Source organism: Protopterus annectens, chromosome 12.part0 (genome assembly GCF_019279795.1).
Source record: "Protopterus annectens isolate FY-2018-M chromosome 12.part0, PAN1.0, whole genome shotgun sequence".
Lineage (NCBI taxonomy): Eukaryota > Metazoa > Chordata > Ceratodontiformes > Protopteridae > Protopterus > Protopterus annectens.
The window spans coordinates 804,831,095-804,854,065 of NC_056746.1; the positions used below are offsets into that span (position 1 = coordinate 804,831,095).

The following is a 22,971-nucleotide window of genomic DNA, read 5'->3' on the forward strand; positions in this document are numbered from 1 at the left end:
GTTAATCAGTCTCGTTTCCTGACCTTGAATGTTTCAGTTCCAGTAACATTCTAACTCCCCAACATTCCTTGTAACTACCCATCCCAGCCTGGGAAGGTCAGATACATTGTGTTCTTTCTTGATTTCAGAAACCAGTCTTTGTAACATCCGTTAACTCCTTCAGCACTTTTTTGTAATCTTCAGTCATCTGTTAATACACTTGCAGCTTGATATTAAAACACAGTTGTGAAACACTCAGAAGTACAATAAGTAATTGTGGTTTGCATAACTATACATCTATATTACATATCATTTTTAACATAAACAAATATTAAATAGTTCATTAAACATATCTGTAAAGAAATTGTAAGCTAATATACATTTCATGTAGAGTAATCATAAGAGATGCATTTTTCTCTAACACTCCCTAATATGACCCTTATTTAAAGCAACAGTAGGAGAAAGAACCTTCTCTAAACTGGCTCCCTCCATTTGAAGCAAGCATCCATCAGGAACCGAGATTCAAACATGAAGTAAAAAACATTGTGCTCAATGATGCACATTGCAGTTGCTTGAAAGACAATGGCTAAATGAAGTTCAGCACAAATAAGTTTAAACCTTTCTGTAACGCTTTCTCCTAACCTTATGTAATATACTTATTCCTGTTTCATGATGTATTGTCTACCTTTGTGTGTTAAACATACCTTTTGTATATAATGCCTTGTTTTCCTCATTCTTTCCACCCACTACTAACCTTCGTAGTACTGACCTGTCACCCTGGTACTTGCCCATGCCGAATCTACTCACTGTCCTCCCCCTGACTTAATCTGGTATGCTTTGGCCAGTCACATAGCTAGGCCTTTAGGGGCTTGGCATATCTGAGCATCCATCCAGGAGGTGGGGGTGGGGGGAGTGCAATCTTTTTGTGCATAACTGTTCTCCCTCCCTTTTGCAAACACAAAGTAGGCCTGTGGGTGTGAGTTGCCATGGAGATGTGCCATGTATTTTTCAGCCATGTCTCTGCCCTAAATCTCTGTTAGGCATGCCAACCAGTGCACTCTTCTCCAGCCTCTAATGGGGATCATCACAGTAAATGCCCATTGGGCCTGCCTTACCCACCCCTTGATGGAAACAACTATCCCTCCTTCTCTGTTGTGCCATCAGTTGCCAGAACCACTGTTGGAACCTGGGTTACCTGGGTCATAGTCAAGATTTGTCCCTCTACACCACCAGAGCAGCTGTTTGCATACAGTGTTCATCTAACTGTAAGTAAATCACCAATTTCCTGTAAATGCATGAGCACTACTGCATCTTTTTCAGCTTCTGCCTACTGGGCTTCATGGCTGAAAAGGGTCTCTTGACGAGCCAACCTACCCAATTATCAAACAGTAAGAAAGAAAGAAAGAAAACCTCTGTGGGTGCTCCAGTTTTTGCATTTGAACAGTCGAGTGCATGCCTAAGGGGGTGTTCTACTCAATGATTGGTTTGATGAGGGTTGAGGACAACAAAGCAATGACATCCTTGGACCTAGGTACCATACCCTTGCTTGTAAGTTGTACAACACAGAATCATTTCTTTAATATGGTAGGCACATGATAGTCAAAGGGCAGGTTACTGTCTGCATGTATTCCCATATCCTTGACCACTGGATCTACTGTAAGGGGAGTATTATCACTGTGATTGTTTCCAGGAGTAGCCGTCTTCCCAGAAGATACTATTATGCGTTTCTTAGCATTGAGTTTTAGGACATGGCTGTGGCACCAGTTATTGGTCTGTGTCAAGTCTTCTTTGCAGTGCTACTGGTATTTCAGGCATGTTTTGAGTGAGATGTGTTTTATGTTGTTGGAAAGAGATGTTTACTACACTGTATCGGTAGGATTTGTATTATTTATTTATTTTCTTAATTACTCTGCTACTTTTGTGTGTCATTCTGAGAACTGCTGAAGAGTATTATGTAAGTAAAACCCCAGTTCTCTTTAATTACACTTCGAGTTTGGATTAGGGCATTTGTTATTTTTTAAATGAGTTCATTAGTTTTTTTTTTTTTTATTTTGGGTACATGTACTTGTACTTTTTTGGTGTCATTTAATCTGTAATTTTTTGAAGTTTTCATTTGAGGTTGCTAAAATGTATTCATTTAACCTATCTGTCTAACATATAGACATTCAGGTTTATGCGACAGTGTATAACATATAGACATTCAGGTTTATGAAACAGTATATAACATATAGACATTCAGGTTTATGCGACAGTATATGACATATAATCATTCAGGTTTATGCAACAGTATATGACATATAGACATTCAGGTTTATGCAGCAATATATCACATATAGACATTCAGGTTTATGCGACAGTATATCACATATAGACATTCAGGTTTATGCGACAGTATATAACATATAGACATTCAGGTTTATGCGACAGTATATAACATATAGACATTTAGGTTTATGCGACAGTGTATATAGACATTCAGGTTTATATGACAGTGTATAACATATAGACATTCAGGTTTATGCGACAGTATATAACATATAGACATTTAGGTTTATGCGACAGTATATAACATATAGACATTCAGGTTTATGCGACAGTGTATAACATATAGACATTCAGGTTTATGCAACAGTGTATAACATATATGACATTCAGATTTATGCTACAGTATATAGCATATAGACATTCAGGTTTATGCGACAGTATATAACATATAGACATTCAGATAGATGTAAATGATTGTGAAACATGGAGCAGCTCACAAAATTCTGAAGGATCATACCAAGCTTTTCAAAATTTTCTAAAAGCCTTGACAGGAGTATGAGGCAGTAAGTAATGCTGATCACCGATGTGTTTAAAGCATAAAACTGTAGAGACAAAAAACAGACTTGATACCAAGTGTAGGTCCCAGTAGCCTATTGCTATAAAGCTTTGAAAATCTACTTTATAATGCTGAGAATTAAGTAGGTTGCAACATATTTATCAAGGAGAACTTGTTGAGAGCCTGAATGGGGACCTGCAGAGTGTAACTGAGACTATTTATTATTATTGCGTCTATCATATGTCCGGGAACAGATTTACTAAAGTCAAGATCTGTGCTGCTAAAAATCTGTACTGTACTGCACTGTGCACAAGGAATGTTGTACTTTGTTAAGTACCTACTGTGCACATGATCTGGTTAGGTTTATTGGGAGTTTTGGAATTGGTTGCATCCATCATGATGAGGCTCAGTGTAGTTCATATGAATATAGACTGATCTGCCATGGTGCTACAGACTAATGACTGGCCATGATGGCAGTGCAGTGCACATGGTATTCTGGCAAAGGCGAGGAGGACAGCCTTGTTTTTTTGTGCATTGCTGTTGCAGCTATACAGGCAGGCCATAACACAAGCTAAAGCATGTACAAGGGCACTTCCAGGTGAACTTTCAGAGAAAAAGACAGTCTATGGAGGAGCACCACAAGGATCCTTACTGGGACCAGTACTGTTTGACACCATATTTTCATCTTTTTATAAACTCCAAACTTGGTGGATATCAGAATATGCAGATGTTTGTAAAATATGTATTGTGTTGGCATCTGATACTAATTTAATCAAACTAACCTAATATATGACAGGAACTGTGAGATGGGCCAGTGGTGCAGACCTACAATCTAGTACCAATAAATGCAAATACATGACTTTGGGTAAGAACATACCAAATCATTCTGTAAGTGTTGACCAAGTACATTTGGAGCAAGTTGCACACATGAAAGATCATGGAACCATAATTAATAATGTTTTTTTTTTCCTTAAACAGCATGTGCAAAACATAAGGAATAAGGTCTTAAAAGGCAAAATGAACATTTATTTAAGTTGCAACAAGAGATCTACATATACTGGGCATTTTTTTAAACCCTAAATAGGCCTGCACTACAGTACAGTTCAGCTTTCGGTGCATATATTCATACTGAAGTAAATTATTTTGAATCAGTTCAGAGTAAAATTACTGAACAAATTTCATCTGTCAAATATTTAATATACTCTGTATGACTCAAATCTCTAGGCCTATGTCTTATCAGATGTTGACTCCATTGAAGTAAGCTCAACATGGCCTATCATACTTTTAACGATGAAGTCTATAGAGTAATGTTGGGTTTTAGAGATCTGCACCAGTGACAGAACATATAGATATAGCAGTGTCAAATTTCACATTTCCATGACTTTTTTTTTAAATCCAGAAAGGATAGATAGTTATGTCAGCTGACCTGTGATTGTTGAATAAACTCCCATTACAAGTAACCGCTAATGATATCAAATTGTTAAAGTTAAAACGTTATGAATGGGTAGGAGAGGGATAAGGTGCAATTTAAATTGCAAGGCATCTGTGTTCCTAGAAGGGCTGAAGACCTGAAAATAGATGATGAAACTGTGTAAGAAGAAAACATTTTCCTCCGCAAAGTTGAGAACCTGACTCCTAGTCCACAAGAGCTATGCACCCAAGGAACAAATGAACCATAGGACTCCCACCATAGGAATAGAAAGGACTAATAGGGTGACCTGAATGAGAGCTAGACGATCAGAGGAGGAGTAAAGCAAAAAAAAAAAAAAAAACGATATTAGGGAATTAAGAGTGCGTCTATGCAGTTTAAATAAGGCTTCAAGAAGGCATGGAGCAAATCTAAACTATTTATTATGAGGGATGGAGACAGGAGATGCTGGTTAACCATTTGACAGACAGACACAGATGAGATGAATAGCCATCTTTATCTGCATCTTCTTCCTGTCCATTCATCCCGGAGAAAAAATAAAATATTTATAAGTAATCACACATAGGAGGAAAAGAACACCTGTATGTTTTTTGGAGCAAAAGGCCAAGAAGGCAAATTAGCTGTTTTTCATGAAATAATAATGATGATAATAATAATAATAATAATAATAATAATAATAAAGAAATGAGTGGAAGAAAATAGTGTCTAGGCATAAACAGTGCCCCATGCAAAAGGCACATCATTAAGAGAAGATCCTTATACCATAAAAACAGATTCAGGTCACCAGTGAGAAAAGTATCAATTAACCTGCTGGATCAACTAGTTCAAAATGCAAATAAAATGTCAGTGGTAGTAAAAGGCATATAAAACAAAAGGAATCAAGGGAAAGAGACACAACTGTAATTCATGAAGTGGTCAGAAGATAAGGGTAGAATGAGATGCAGATATTGTTATTTTGACATTTTTGCTTGCAGTTACAGTGGAAGGAAAGGAAGAACCACAAGCAGACAGTATAAATCATTATGAGGGATGTTGACATCATTATAGATATATGAAACCAGAAGTCCTAGAAAAACTCAGGAAATGAAGGTGCACAAGACATTTTAATTAATACTGAAGTGGATGATGGTGCATCACTGTCTTACTTGTTCAACAGATGCTACATTTGACGGGGGGATACAATGCACAGTAAAACCCAAAGTGCTGGACCCGATTACAGCTGCTGTTCCTTGTGGCTTAGTTTTTCTGCCATTGATGTAACTCTGGCAGCTGTTTTGCATTTCCAGCAAGGCAGTAACTCTGCTTTCTTAAAAGTTTGTAAAACTTTTCTGAGGAGGACATTCTTTTCCAGTCCCCAGTCATGTCTTCAGTTCATCCTTGAGATCTGTACTTTGCCCTTGAGAACATTATATTTCATCCTTTTGAGCCTGCTTCATCTGCAGATGTGAGATGTGAGATTTCTTTTATAGAATGTGCCAACTCTTCACACATCAGTATCTAAAAAGAGTGTCCATGAGTACTAAACTTGCTTTGTGCCTAAGGTGGACACAGATGCTAATATTAATCATTCCACAGATCTTCCAGTGTTTTACACCATCTATGGGGAGTATTTACTTTATTGCATAGATGCAGACGTGCAGTTTACATTTTAATTTGGGTAGGTCATACTCCATGAAGAAAGACTCGCATATTTTTATTTCATTTTCACTTTGCATCAAGACAAAGATGCACATATAATGAAAGGATGTCATTGGGGTTAGGCAGTGTATTGGTATAAAAATTATTTGATAGCATTTTGTCTGGACTGTCGTGGAGATTCTCTGGATTTATTCAAATGACCCCTTAAGGACATACTAATGTTTTGAGCTACATGGTTTCTGAATGACTTTGACTTTTTACTTTTTAAATCTTTATGGATACATTCAGGACAGTAAAGCCAAACACCACTAGCTGTAGACAAACCATGTTTTGGCCTTTTTGTAACTTCATCAGTACAGCATAAGTGGAATAGTTGACTCTACTTTAGAAACACGGAGCTTAAAACCACGCCTGATGTCTATAAACATTAGGGTGCCTTCAGAATATCCCAAGTAACCTTCACATAAAAGGGTAAAAAGGCCAGACAAACAATTCATTCAGTAAAACCTGCAAAAAAAAGACCCAGTCAAGCTTGAGTCTTCGCAGTAAGCTTATTCAACCAGTTAGGGAGAGACTCAGTTCATTTTATACTAACCAAGATCACGGAGGAAGATAAAACTACTTTGAGAAAACAAGGATGTTAAAGTGTTAAGGCCGACAACCAAGTTAAATCAGACTGGTCAGGGCTGATATACAAAGGTAACTTAGTAATGGGGCCAAGAGTTCAAGGAATATCAGCAAGTTAGGCTTTAATTCAGAGCAAGATGTGCTGAATGGTCATATTTTTGAACAGGGAAGCCCACTAAATGCAAGTGGTCCTTTTCAGGGGCAACCCAGGATCACTGACTGTTTAAGAGATTTGCTCTGAATCACACAGCAGACAAATGAAGGTGGAAGGAATCAAACCCTGTACCTTTACTGGTAACAAACTGTCACCTCCAATGCTTTTACTCAGTTAGTCATTGTTAAAGCTGGAGTGAAACAGTGAGGTTTGTAGGAAGAGAATTGTTTTGTTTCAACTAACTTTCAAAAAATAGCCAAAATGTCTGGATTACAAAAAGTTAGCCATGCTTTGAGGACTTCAACTTTACTAGTAGCATGTTAGAGATAACATGAATGAGATATATAGTTAAATCCAAAATGTTTTGGTGTTCAAGGATTAAGGTAAGAGAGGTTACCAAGATTAAGTACAGCACTGCTTGAGAAGTTGTAGGAAAGTAAGGTGCAAAGAAATGAACGTAATCTTTTTTCTGAGTAGAATTAATTGGACTTGTGTAAAGTGAAAAAGGAGGGCTACGTTGGGAACAGTATAAAAGGGTTGTATGAGTTACTTATAATTAAGACAGGGAAAAAGAATTTAACAAATTACTGTGTTTAGATTGAGTTATGAAGGTTATTCAGGAAATGTTAAAAGATACAAATGGTTATTGGTGCTTGTATCATGGGGTGAATGAATAATAAGGTGTGACGAGTAGATGAAGATGAGAAAAGACAGTAATTTGAGAAATAAGTCTAATTCTTGGGACGGGAAAGAGGATGGGTGACGTTTTACTGAGTGAAAACTGAGTGGGTAATACAAACAATGGATATGTACGCATAGCTAATCCCTTGCTCCATTTCTTGACCTAAAAGGGAACCTAGAATAGTGCCATAGCTCTCACCTGTAAAACTAATCTACAGGGAAAACTAATAAAGAAGCGAAGGGAGAAAGGTCCGAAGTGTATAAACATGGGGAGTGTTTGATGGAAAATAAGAAGTATCAGCCAATCCTTGCCTTATTTCTTTTGAGACAGAACAGAGTTGTACAGCTGTCAGCTATGTGACTGCTGCTCACTATGGAGGAGAAGCTAGTAGAAAAGCTGTGGAAGAGGACACTAGAAAGTACAAACTGGTAGGAGGAAAAAGCTGCGAGGAGATGGAAAAGGAATTCAGTCAAGAAAAGGAGAAAGGAACGAAGGCATTTTAAGTGAAAGCACTTGTTGGTATGTTAAAGAGAAAGACGCTATAGTGTGAAGTGGTAAGAGAAGGTGGGAAGTACTAAAATGTATAATCACTGGGCAGCAGAAACATTACAGGCCACTGAGAATGGTAAATAAATTTATTTAGAAATGATGGTGTGTAAGGGAAGGAAATAAGTATGTGAAATGTATGTATGTTCTTCCATGGGACCTGAGAGTATCCCAGGCTGTATTCTGCACCATCTCTAGCAAGAACTGACTTTGCCATTGGGCACCCTCAATCACAGTCTAACTACAGGCTTCATTCCAGTAGAGTGGAGAACTGCCATTGTCATCCCTTTGCACAAAGGTGGTGCCACTACTGACCTGGGAAACTATCGCCTCATCAGCTTGATAAGTCTGATCTGTAAAGTCATGGAGCGTATTATTATGGATCTCATAAACGAGGACATAGGCAGTCTCCAAGCACTCAACCCCACCCAGTTCGGATTTGTCAGGGGCAGATCTTGCCTATTGAACTTAGTTGACTTCTTTGAGACAGTCACCAAGGCCCTGGATGAGGGAAAGTCAGTCCATATTGCTTACCTTGGCCTGGCCAAGGCCTTTGACACAATCCCCCACTCGGCATCATTGAAAAGCTCACACAACTTGGTGTTAATCCCTATCTAGTCACATGGGTGGCCAACTGCCTCACAGATATGACCCACAAGGTCAAAATATGCGCTGCCACCTCCGACAGCAGAACTCTCACTAGTGGTGTTCCCCCGGGATCTGACCCTGGGACCCCTACTGTTTGGCATATACTTCTCAGAGGTCCAGGCAAAGACAAAGGGCCTGTCACTGTCCACGTTTACGGATGACTGTAAGTCAGGTGCTGTCATTGACTCCCCAGTTGATGTTAACATACTGCAAGAGGGTCTCACAGCTACAAATAACTGATGCCAAATTCATGGCCTTAAAGTTAAATGCAAAAAAGTGTATTATCATACCTGTGACGCCCATGCCCTGGCCCAGCAATCAAGGAGCCTCAGTCCTCACCAGTAACACCAAAGAGGGTGTCTCGTATATGAGGAAAGGATAACAAATACACACAGTAAAGTGCAATTTCCATTAAGAGCACACAGAGATCGCAGTCAGTCTGGGGCTGGTCGCTCCCTTGCTCTCCAGGTCCCCAATAAGACTCCCCACTGGCACAGCTATAGGGTCCAGATCTCAGCTTAGTGGGCAAGCTAAAACCTCTAGCACCCCCTCTGTCCAACCAGTGCTTTGTGTCCCTGCCCATGTAGCTGACACACAGACACACACACACACACACACACACACACACACACACACACACACACACACACACACACACACACACAAACACACAAACACACATATGCACTTTGAGAAAAGTTTATACAACCACACAGACACTCCTGGAGAAGGCTGGCCCAGTTTCTCCAGCTGTGCCCCTTTCTCCCAGACTATACAGTAGTTCTACTTGCCACCACCCACTAATACTTATCATCTACTCAAAGGCCCTTAAAAGGATGTCCAGTTATTACTGTGCAGTATTATTATCCAATTGGTAGTTGTGACTAAACAGTCAAGGCTTATTAGAGTGATTTGGTACAGGATCAATATAAGCATGCAATGTACTTTTAGAGCTTAACTTATCTCTACACAAAACAGCCACAGTTGAAAGGTTTTAAAATATTTAATAATAAATAATAAAACACAAGACAATACTTCTTACTACACAGTGCTAGTCAAGAGTTCAGAGATCACAGAGAAATACTTAAAATAATTCAGTAGTACAGTTCTGACATCACAGAAGAACTCTTAGTCTAATCTTTCTAATTTCTAGCTATTTCTAAAAGAAAACACAAGTCTAAGATAACTTACATATGAGCAAGACAATGCTGTGAGTTGGATGGTCTAGACAAAAATGCTTAATGCCTTCTGATTCTCTCTGTTTAAATTGCTATTTTCATTCCTGATTCCCATTAGATCATTTCCCACTTTCCTGGGGTTCCCAGGCTGACAGATACTACATTCTTGTTATCTTGCACCTGCAGGAAACTACATCAATAAAAGACATTCCATATGTAAACTTTAGTAATCATTCCTTAAGTTAAAACAATAGGCAGGATGCTTCACTCCAGACTCATCGACTCCAAATTCTAACTTCAAAGGGACAGGCATGAAATAATTTCAACTTCAAAGGACAGACAAAAAATGCTTGACTTAGCTTTCTTTACAGCAGAGGGCAGTGTTGCTACATTGTTTTAAGTTCAACATTTCACAGCATATCCTTTCATTTAAGAAAACAAGCTTGTAGTTCAACATTTATATTTACAAATGATAGAATTATCTGCACAATTCTATCTGGCTAGGCTAGCAGCCTTTACAGTACCATTCGGCAAAAACATGGCCCCTACTGATTACCACATAAACGGCAACCCCCTAAGCACACAATCTGTGGTGAAAGACCTGGGTACACGGGTTGACAACAATCACACATTCAACCATTATGTGGCAGCTGTGGTCACAAAAGTCTTTTACTTGGTTCATCCCATAAGTAAAGGGATTACATCCAGAAAAAAAGGAGGTTATTACCTCTCTGTACTTCTCCCTTATTAGACCTATAATTGAGTATAATGCCCTGTTTGCTACGTACCTCTCCAAACACCTGCAACAACTGGAAAAGCCACAGAAATAGCCCACAAAGAGAATCCATGGCCTCCAGCACATATCATATGCAGACAGGCTTAAATCACTATCACTCTACTGGGTATCATAAAGATTGCTCAGAGGTGATCTGTATCTCACTTACAAGACAATATCAGACCCTGCCCTACTAGAGATGCTCCATATCCATAACTCCTTGCGCATTACCCACTTGATAGGCCTAAATCTAATATGCGACATCAACAAAACCTGCTGGAGAGACAGGTTCATCTTCCAGAGGCTACCCCTTCTTTGGAATATACTTCCCATATATGTCAAACAGAGTACCTGACTGACCCTCTTCAGATGCAACTTTGATGAGTGAATGAGTAACCAAAAATTTGTCCTAGGAGTTCCACCTTTATCCCTCATTGACAGGGGTGACAGGTGCTGATTGAGGTTTCTTTTTTTGGGGATAAAGTCATGGCTAGGCTTGTAAGGGCCCCAGGGCCATTAGCCGAGTAACCTCCTATGATCCTATGATCCTATGTGTACGTATAGAAAGATATATATATATATATATATATATATATATATATATATATATATATATATATATATATATATACACATATATGTATAGGGTCTATATTAAATCATCAAATGCTTAAAAAAGCGAACGATGAATAATTGACCCCATGTAAGCGAAAGCTTACAATCTCGAAAGCTCAGAACAGCGATTTTTTTTTTCAAGGGAAAAAAATCACTGTTCCAAAAAAAAAATAAAAAAATTGAAAGAATGCATAAAGAGGGGGGCTTCGCTCCACCCCACCCCCCCAATTAAATATGCCAACTCCAAGATCGCACTGCAGTGCCGAAAATGGCAAAGTAACGGAAGTGACAAAGCAAATTCTTTCCCTGGGAAAGAATTTGCTTAAAAGCCACTTCACTATTTTGCCTTTTTGTTGTTTTAAGTTCGACCAAGATGCATTCGATAGAATGCATCTTCAGTCATCTACTAGGAACTCATATGTATATATATATATATATATATATATATATATATATATACATATATATATATATATATATATATATAGTTTATATATATATATATATATATATATATATATATATATATATATAGATAGATATATCTTGTGTATTTATGTATGTATATGTACACATACATACACATACACACACACACACACACACACACACACACACACACACACACACACACACACACACACACACACACACACACACACACACATTTAATAACCAATGTACCACTTCATCGTGATTCAGTATAGCATTCTCAAGGGGTCAATCTGCCATCAATCAAACACTCCAAATGCAAACTAAAAATATTTCGGCAGGAAGATAACATCCTCTACACCCGCAACACACATTTATCTCTAAGTATACTAACTTAAAGATTTTGAGTTGTACTGTTTGTTGCCAGATACATGATTGACACTCTGAACATCAAACCTGAAAGATCATCAGTGTCGTATCATGACAGCCAGATCTGGAGAAGATTCAAAATGTGATTGTAGTGTCTTCCTCATTTTCTCCCTCTTCTGTGGAATTTGTACGATCTTGGAATTATTTATACATACCTGTTCTGTGGTGTGAGAGCTTGACCCCATGTCAGGAGGTACCCTGAGTGGGAAAAAAAATGCTATTTATATTTTACAACCTTGGGAGTGCCTGTTTTGACAAATGACCTGCAGAGGTTTTAGATGCTTTGGGTTTGAATAATTTCATGTCATTTAGGTGAGGTATGATTATTCACAGTGTGCCCTGCAGTAGGGAACAGGACCAATTTTCTTGCTCCCAGTCATAGTACAGAATGCAGTAAACTATGTTGACACACTGGCAACACGTAAACGTCTGCATCCCTGACAATCTTCACCCATTTATACACTAATGTAGATTAAAACCAGTCTGTATCACATAGTTGAACTTGTATAAGTTCGAAAGATGTAATATTGAACCCAAAAGTCCAAAACGCAAAAATAGCGAAGCCACAGCACATCGATTTTTTTCCCAGAGAAAAAAAATTGATGGGCCTTTTTCGGGTCTTTGCTATTCCCTCCACTGAGGTGCGATCTTGAAGTTGGTATATTTAAGTAGGGGGGTGTGGGGGGCACAGTTTTATTTTAAGGTTTATGGGTTTTTTTTGTTAGGGAGCAGTGATTTTTTTCCCTGGTAAAAAAAAATCGCTGTTCTGTGTGTTCATTATTGTGCGGTGTCAGACTTTTGGGTTCGCTATTACATCGTTCGAACTTATACAAGTTTGACGATGTGATATAGACCCGATTAAAACATGCATTGCCATTCATGGGCAATGATAGACTCCAGTGAATTCAGGCATCAGTCCAAATGTTGCAGTGCACTGAGTATCAATGAAATGCAAGTAAACACTGTCAGTGTCTCCAGTATATGTGTGTGTATGACTCTCAGTGTCTCCAGTATGTGTGTTTGTGTGTATGTGTGTCTCTCTTTGCAAATGCATGCCTGGTGAAGGTCCTACAACTGCTCTCACTGTTGGAATCACAAGCTGTGATTTCATAGCAGCAGTGTGCTTTAGTACTTTTTTAGCTATATTTTGCTGCATTTTCAGTATATAGATTTTGCACAAAGTGTAACTGTCTTTTATTTAAATGTATATGTTGTGCCCCAGCTGCCTTCTTAGTATGCAGCAAGACATTGCCACTGCAGCACTAGTGTACTTTTTTTCTGAAAATGTGCCTGCCTTTATCCATGTATTTTATGCACATCTGCCATGATAAATCACACCGTACGATTTATGAATGGAAGAAGACATGACAAAGTCAAGGTGACAACAGTAGCACAGCTAATAGCATATTAAAGAATAAAGTATTCTACAGTGTCTGTGTCACTTGGAACTGATCCTTCCATCACAATCCACATGCCAAAACGTTCATATTATTCATACATTTAGATGTGAAAACTAGTTCCAGAAGTTAAAGTAGGTCATAGGTATATAGTACAGAAGGACATCTTATGCCATTAAGTACACTAGTTTGTATACACACACACACACACACACACACACACACACACACACACACACACACACACACACACACACACACACACACACGTGATGTTAAGATGAAATTCTGAGACATTGTCATCCCTCACTGCAATGTGCCACTGTTCCTTAAAGGACATTACCATATGTATGTGTATGCATGATTGCTTCCTATGCCTTTCTACTGATTGCATATGTAATGCTCAAAGACTGTAGTAAGACTGGTTCAGAATAATGTAGTGTAAATGTTTTATCAGTGTGGAAACACTGAAAAAACATATCTAATAGCAAATTAATGCATTTTAGGCGAGTGTTTTATTTGCAGAGTAAGCTTGTGCTAATATCTTAATGCTTATTTTATCTGTATGAAAATCTTTAAAACTTTGATGTCTAATATATCTTTTTTAATCTTTCTAGGAGTTCCAGCACCAAGCCCAGAAGTTCTTCGACATACATTGAATATGCTTGTGAGAGAACGGAAAATCTACCATACTCCAGACGGTTACTTTATTGTTACCCCACAAACTTATTTTATAACACCATCTCTTATCAGAACCAATAGCAAATGGTATCATTTAGATGAAAGGATACCTGATACGCCGCAGTGTACCTCTCCCCAGTCAGGAACTATCACACCATCTGCTTCAGGCTGTGTAAGGGACAGAACGCACCACAAAAACCACTGCGATTCATGCAACTGTCCTCGAGAAGACATGCATAGTACTCATGCATCAACACTACAAAGAAAATCACCTAAGGAATGCAAGGACATGTATAGCCCCCCTGCAGTCTGTCATGCCCCACCCACAGAAAAAAGTAAGAGTACTGTGAACTTTTCTTATAAGGCAGACACGTTAACTAAACATAAGGATGGGGAAAAACAATCTAAAAAGTTTGGATTGAAGCTCTTTAGACTAAGTTTTAAGAAGGATAAAACAAGACATTTAGCAAATTTTTCAGCTCAGTTTCCCCCAGAAGAATGGCCTTTAAAGGATGAGGACACTCCAAGTACTATCCCTAGGGAAGTGGAAATGGAGATAATTAGACGGATTAATCCAGATTTGACTGTAGAAAATGTCATGAGACATACTGCACTAATGAAAAAACTTGAAGAACAGAAGGCCCAGAGGAGCAAAGCAGGCTCATCTGCTCATCAGAGTGGGCGGAGCAAAAAAAGCAGGGGGCATAGAAAGTCTCACGGAAAATCACGTTCACATAGTAAAACCAGGGCATCCAAGGGAGATCCTTCTGAAGGTTCCCATTTAGAAGTCCCAGGTGAAAGAGAATATGAATTCTACGATCCCATCACTAGGTCTCCACGAGAAGGCTGCTTCATTGTGGAACATAAAATAGATAATTTTATGGTGCATAGCAGTCTGAACATGATAGAGTCTCATTTCCCTGTGACTCCAGAATGGGATGTGTCTGGTGAACTTGCCAGAAGAAGAACAGAGATGCCTTTTCCTGAACCATCAAGAGGAATTTCCCACCCTAAGGTCCATCGTAGCCACAGCCATACCCAGGATAGAAGGTCGAGAAATGAAAGATCGGGTAAAGCAAAAGAGAGGTCTCGATCAATGGAGAGCTCTAAAGGACCACTTAGTGCTCCTTCAGTAAGTACAGCAGATGATATGTTAGAAGGACGCAGCACTGATGACAAGACACAAAGTCATTCTTACATTGATGACAGCACTTTGCGATCTTCACAATCCTTAAGTTATCAAAGAACTCTTATGTCATCTACAAACTATAGTGAAACACGAACACCTGAAATTGGCAGTAGCAGTTTAGAAGAGCCCAGCATTTGTAGTCTAGTAGAACATTGCAAGCCAGGAGAAAGTATATCATCTTACAATGAGCTAAACTCTTGTTTAACAAAATCAACAAATGATGATTATTTCCAGTGCAACACATCAAATGATACTGTTTTAACTGCCCTTTCCCCACTAGGAAGACGTAAGGATGATCAGGACTCTTTAACATTGTCGGATGGAATGAAAAAGATATCCCCAGTTGACAGACAGTCTCAGCACACCCCTAGAGAAGCTACAGAATATAGCGAGGAGTCTCTAAAAAATCAAAGTATTAATTCCCCTCCTGTAGGCCAAGCAAATGAAATGGTGCCAAATGGAAGACTGTTACAACATCATAATCCTGAAACAGGCAATTTAGATAAAAGGAAAGAAATATTTAGCAAAGATACTTTATTCAAACCTCTGCATAATGCAGTGACAGTAAACTATGTGGACAACAGTTATCAAAAATCTGGCACTTTGCACACAAAATCCCATCAGAAGACAACTTCAGATGTACTGCCAATGAACTGTGAAAACTTTGAACAACCTAGTCTGACCTCTATTGCACAAACCCTTCCAGACCTCCAGCAGCAGGAAGATCAAACAGTAAACCAGGAGGCCTCTTCCATTGATTATTATAATGTTTCTGATGATGAGGACTCTGAGGAAGGAACAAATAAAATCGCAGAGGAAGATAAGAACAGAGATGATGCTGGGACAATGCAGTGGTTACTAGAACGAGAGAAGGAAAGGGACTTGCAGAGAAAATTTGAGAAGAATCTCACCCTCCTAACCCCAAAGGAAACTGACAGCAGTAACAGTCAAAGAGCGACTCACTCTGCTCGCTTGGATAGTATGGATAGTAGCAGTATTACAGTAGATAGTGGTTTTAATTCTCCACGGTAAGACAGAAACAATTAAATGAAGGAACAGAATTTATTTGTTTCATTTAACAATTAAATTAAAGAGTATATGTAATGAGAAGGAAAGTTAAACTAAAATCAGAAAAAGGTTTTTATCTTTCTTCCTGTTTATAGGAATTCTGGAAACCAAAGCAGTGCAAGCAAGGTAACATTTACTTATGAAATATTCCTTGTCCTAAACATCAGAACTGGTTTCTTTGACCATGCACTTCCTTCAAAAAGATATTTTTGGTGGAAGTGAAGTCAGTTTACTACTGCTAGCACCACAAAGTGTTTTTATTTCTGTTTTCAGATGGTGGCCCTGAAGGTACAAACCAGCATTTTCAACATTGCATAATGATGTTGAAAAGATGGCATCTGCTTTAAGAAAACACAAAGGACAGTTTCCAGTCCTTCAAGCTGTGCATATAATGTGAAAATTAATTAGTTAAGTTTAGAAGACAAATACAGTCTACTGAAGGTCTTCAGCTACCAACTGACTTGTTGAATTTTTGGGGGGGGAATAAAAAAAAAGTCTGATTTTGTTTACTGTATTTTCATAGTATTATTTAGTAGGCAGTGAGGCAGTTGCTGTACTGTAATAGGGCATGCTACACTGTACTTCTGCACTGATTTCCTGACGTTTTCTCACAGAATATCACAAGGATGTCGTATTTGATGACAGTTTACTTGTTTATGTAGCAGTGCATTTACAGTGATTTTGTAGTCTTCCTTTTTTGATTATGAAATGATTAGCTTAGAGAAGCATGCTGTTTGAAGAAGGAGAAGGACAGAGCTTTGAATTCTAATTTAAAGCACCTGGTGAAATTGGGGATGAGTCAAGTATCTCTGAAACTGCACCATTAAAAAGGTGTTGTGCTTATACTAGTGAAAAGCAAGAGTTTTACAAGACAGGAGTGTTACCATAGCATGTTTTGTGTATATGTGCAGAAGCACTTAATCAGTGATGATGCCATTGTGTATTTGTTTCTTTGCATCAGGAAAACAGAAAAAAGACCTCTCTGTTTGGTTGCACGTTGAATGACAAACACTGCATGCATGGATCGTAAGGCCTACTGGAGGCTGCATTCAGCTCCGCTTCCCAAATACAGGAGTGTGCCTAATGTCTGAGTATCCTTAAAAAACTGTAAAGTCAGGAAGTGCCGGGCATAAGGGAAGGGAGTTAGGAAGACCTTTCCCAGCTGGTAAAATAGTGTAGGAAAGACATTCAGTAGAGGTAAATACATAGGTAGGTGGTGTTTAAACGGGATACCATAATGTTATGCCTGAGCACTGATAATTTATGTCTGTCAGCTACAAAATGTAGGAATTGAAAAATAGATTAAAACAATGCTACACAAGTAGAAATACAAAAACAATTTTCGAACAGTTTTAGGTTGTAGTTAATTGCTTTTTCTGTGTATTTTAAGACAAGTAGGTACATGTACAAGTGCATATTTATAGGCAAGTCTACCTGTATAATGCTATGTTGATTAGTAGCCAAAGTGAAGCACAACTTGGGGGTATTCGCTGCTAGAAGTATCCTCTTGTTACTTGTACATGACCTTACACCCTCATCTCAATTTTTATCTGCATAAAGGTAGCTTATCTATTTATTTATCGCAGATACTGAAGGCAGTAGATGACAACACACTACAGGCATACTACTCCACTGACTACATAGGTGGCTACCTGAACCATTTCTTAAAGTTTGCAGGCAGTGAAGCTCCTTATGTCACCACTGCATGGTTAGATATTGATTAGTGTAACTTATGCATGCCTCAGTAGATGTAACCAAGATGTTCATCGTAACCACAAAAGCACTGTATTGAGAAAAGCGGTGCACCGGACAGCTCAGGAACAAAATCAAGTTTATTGTCATAAAACGTCACGAGTATAACAAACACGTTTTTCGTCAAAAATTCAGACTTCATCAGACAACTAAACACAATTCTAGCACGTAATTTATGTAAAATACAATAGGACAATTAATTCAAACCACCAAGATGTTCATCGTGTTTCACTGTTGCAGTCATTACATTTGTGTAATCTGCTGGCAAGTTGCCCTCAGTCGGCCTGATTAATAAAGTCTTGGGTCTTGCGTTGGTTGCTGTCCCTTCTTCCATGATGTCAGGTTGTTAGGGGGTATAAAACATGCAGCCGACGCCATTACATCAGTCTTTCTTGCCCACGCGGTGCCCGAAGCAGAAGCAGTTCGCAAGTGCCAGTCTGCCAACTCCTAAAATTTTCGTTTTCGAGTTTCAGAACCGAAGTCTTCAACTAAACGCTAAGTACCCCGTTGAGGAAACTTTTTCTTGCTCCTTTCCGATGTCAGTAAAAGTTAATAATTCTATTACTTGTGGGAAGCAAATACCTCATAAGGATTTTCATTTGTACTGTATTCCTTGCCTAGGCCCTGACCATGACGTACCTTGCTGTCGGTTTTGTGCTTTATTTAATCAGCGCAATATCCGTTGTCAGTATATTTTTGCTTTAAAATATTTCGGTTCTCAGTTTAATTATCCAAAAATTATGTTGGTTAGCCATCCAACTACTGGAATACCGAAAAAACACAAAGAAAAAGACAGAGACAGGCCGTTGAGGTCCAAAACTGCCAACCACGCTGATCTTATGCCATCGCCAGTTCGCCGGTACTCAGTGAGGTGGTTTCGCAGCCCCTGATACATGCTACTTCTGATTCGCAGGCCTCTACTGAAACCCATTCAGAGTCCGGTATGCCGCGAGATGCTTCACATATGGAACCCGTGGATGTCTCTACCTTGGATGGGTCCAGAGCCGCTGAGCAAGCAAAGGCTTCTGAGGGTGAATTCAGGCCTACAGACTTGCATATTAAACCCACTCCAACTTTAGTGCTAAGGCCTAAACCTTGATCTATGTATAAAAAAACAACACCCAGGCCACATGTTCAGGCCCCTATGCCTAAAAAACAAATGATAAATGGCTGACGATTTAATTCCCACACCCATAGTCAACCCACCCCCTCCAAGAGGCCTAGGATTGAATTTGACTATGAATCTTCTGAACAGGGCTCTGTTTCTGCTGACTCTTCTAATGATCTGGATTTGTCCGTACCTACTTATGAGGACTCTGATGCAGAGGATTCCATTCCCTCTGCTTCTCTGCCTGAGAATTTCTCTTTTGGGGAAACTTTACATACCTTAAGGGAGCATTTCCACTGGGAAAGTCAGGATTTCTCTGAATCCAAAAAGAGGCTTAGGGATTTCCTTCTTCTTCCTCAGCATAGACCTTTGGCTATACCTCCTGTACTAGACAATGTTGATGATGTGTTTTCGGAATCCAGTATGGCCCCTGATTCCTTGCCTCCTGCCCCGAGCAAACCAGACAGGTACTGTAGGTTTCCTGAGTCCCACAAATTCCTTTTCAAGAATCCTGTTGCAGACCCTGAAACCATTTCTCAGGACCCCAAGGGCATTAAGGCTTCTACTGCTAAAAATCCTACCCCTTCTGATAGAGACTCCAGGGCGTTGGATAGATGGGGTAAAAAGGTTTATATTTCTGCAGCCTTAGCAATCAGGGCTTTAAACTGTCAATTTCATATGCTAAAATTTCAACAGCATATCATGGGACTGCTTAAACAGAAAATTATATTGATTTCTGACTGTGTGGAGAATAAAGATTTGCAGGATTTATTGCATTCAGCTGAACAAGTTGGCAAACATACTTTGCAATGTGGTTTTGATTCTTTAGAGGCCTCTTGTAGGGCTGCTGTTACTGGATCTGTGCTTAGAAGGCATGCTTGGCTTAAGGAGCAATCTCTGCCTGATCATGTTAAAGCAAAACTTTTGGATGCTCCTTTACAGCAGGACTGCGTATTTGGCAATAAGGCTGAAGAAGTTCTAAAAAGATGGAAGATAAAGCTAAATCTATGCAAACTGTGAAAGATTTCATACAAGTGCAACCTCCTAGATTTAGTAGGCATTGGCCTACTAAGAACTGGTCCTTTCCAGCTCCTTCCAGAGCCCCTGCAGCCAAACCCAGACATTCCAAAAGCACCAGGTTTCAGTCCCAAGGGACTTTCAGGACTAAGCAATGGGGTGCTTTCACTTCCAAATCTGGAAACAAGGCACCACCCTACGGTAAACAGTCTCAATGACTTCCCTTTGAAATTACCAAGCACTTACCTCTTAGCCACCCCTTTGGGGGGAAAACTGGCTCTTCATTTAAGAAACTGGCAACTTATAACCCAGGACAAATGGGTTTTAAATATAGTGTCCCAGGGATACAGATTTCATTTCCACATGCTGCCAACTCCAAACGGGTGGCCAGACCTGCCCCCAAATCAGTGGGCAGAGGCTCAGAAACAAGTACTTTCCCTCCTAAACATGGAGGGGCTATTCAACTGGTACCAGAAGGGGAAAAGGGACAAGGTTTTTATACCCAGAAAAGACAAATCATGGCAACCAATTCTGGACCTGTCCACTCTAAACACATTTCTGGACATTCCAAAATTCAAGATGCTGACTCTTCACCAGTTACTTCCTGTGCTAGGCAAGGATGCCTGGTTGGCAACTCTCTACTTAAAAGAGGCTTACCTGCATATCCCAATCAGGGAATCTTGCAGAAGATTCCTACGCTTCAAAGCAGGCTGCATGCATTATCAGTTCTCTGCACTGCCCTATGGCTTGTCTACTGCACCCAGGGTATTCACAAAGTGCCTGGCTCCAGTAATTACATTTTTCAGGCAAAGAAATATTCAAATATCTCCATACCTGGACGATTGTCTAATTCAGGCAGAAAACCAGGCCATTCTTCTAAAACATCTGGTGTTTGTAAAAATAGTTCTAGCCTGTCTAGGGTACACCATAAATGAAAAGAAATCTCAAATGGTACCCTCTCAAAAGATTACATTCCTGGGTACAAGCTTCAATACAACTGCCCAGATGGCTTGCCTTATGCCAGAAAAGCAAATTCATTTGGTGACTTACTTCAAACAGGTGGCCACAAAAACCCTGCTATCTGCAAGGCAAATACTGCAAGCCTTGGGGTTCATGGCCTCCTGCATTCTTCTAATTCCATATGCAAGACTGCATATGAGGAAACTTCAGTGGTACTTAAAAAGTTTATGGAGTCATCATTGTCACAGCCTGGAAACAATGATTCCTATCATACCTTGCCTGCGCCTAGAGCTCCTATGGTGCACAGAGGCCTGCCACCAAAACAAGGGACTGACATTCACACCATCCCCTGCCACCCAAACCCTAACTACAGATGCATCAGACTATGCATGGGGGGCTCATCTGGCAGGGAAGTGCATTCAGGGCAAATGGAGCCCAAATCAAATGCACCTTCATATCAATCAAAAATAAATGCTAGCTGCACAGAATGCACTGACAGCTTTCAAGGATTACCTTCATCCAGGACAATTACTGATAAAGACGGACAACACCACGGTTATGTGGTACATAAACAAGCAGGGGGGTACACATTCCTACCCCCTCTGCAGACTAGCCATGGCATTGTGGAACACGGCCTTGAGCTACCAAGTACAACTACAAGCTCAATTCCTGCCAGGAAAGCAGAATGTTCTGGCAGACGAACTAAGCAGAAATCTCATGGACCCACACGAATGGAAACTGGAACCACGAATTTTCAACATGTTGACATGCAAATGGGGGGAGCCAAGACATAGATCTTTTTGCCTCACTCTAGAACTACCAGTTAAGAACTCATCACAAAAAAGCCTGGAAAGTGGATGTTCTGTCCTTCAGCTGGAAAAACCTATCAGTCTATGCCTTTTCCCCTCTGCCTTTGCTCTCCAAAGTTCTACTAAAAGTCAAACAGGACAAACCAAAAATGATTTTGATTGCTCCAGACTGGCCTCACCAACACTGGTTCCCACTCCTGTGCAGTGTGTCACACATTTCTCCATGGTACTTGCCTCAGACACCTTCCTTACTGTCTCAGCAGGAGAACCAAATTCTGCACCCTCAGCTCAAAACATTGAATCTTGAAGCTTGGCTAATCACTTAAATTCCCCCTTAGCATCCCTCAGCAAACCTGTGATGGATGTCATTTTGGAGGCGAGAAGACCTAGTACTAGAAAATCTTATGCTGACAAATGGAAAAGATTTTGTGCCTGGAATCAATCTCAAGGGATGAGCACAGCAGTGCCCAATTTACCTCAGTTTTTGCAATACTTAACTGAGATGCTTCACAAGGGTCTGTCTTTTTCTTCCATAAAAATCCATGCCTCAGCCATTTCAGCTCATTACAACACAGACCCCCCCCCCTTCTCTCATCCTCTTCTAACGCAGTATCTCAGAGGGGCCAAAAACCTGAGACCACCCAGGAGAGCTCCAACCCCTGCCTGGGACCTTAGCTTTGTATTGGAGAAACTCACTCTACCTCCTTTCGAGCCAGCTGCAACTGTAGAATTCAAATGTCTTTCCTGGAAAACAGCCTTCCTTTTAGCAGTCACTTCAGCTAGAAGGATATCTGAATTACAGGCCCTTATGGCAGTGGAGCCTTTCATCATCTTTCATGCGGACAGGGTGTCACTCAAGACCAATCCATCTCTCATGCCCAAGGTGGTATCCAGTGTGGGTCTTAATCAGCCCATCCATTTGCCAACTTTCTTTCCCAATCCATAGAACAAGGGAGAGCAGATTCTGCATTCATTGGATGTACACAGACAACTTAGATTCTACTTGGACAGGACTAAATCTCAAAGAAAATCTGAAC

General features: G+C 39.7%; 1 protein-coding gene across 1 annotated transcript in view; it reads left to right on the top strand.

The window, feature by feature from the left end:
- Window positions 1-22,971, top strand: part of STOX2 (storkhead box 2) — a 643,160-nt gene that overhangs the window by 515,417 nt on the left and 104,772 nt on the right. Inside the window, exon 3 of the mRNA XM_044089850.1 lies at window positions 13,968-16,248. Within this exon, the coding sequence (XP_043945785.1) occupies window positions 13,968-16,248 (2,281 nt within the window). The remainder of the gene's footprint in view (window positions 1-13,967; window positions 16,249-22,971) is intronic.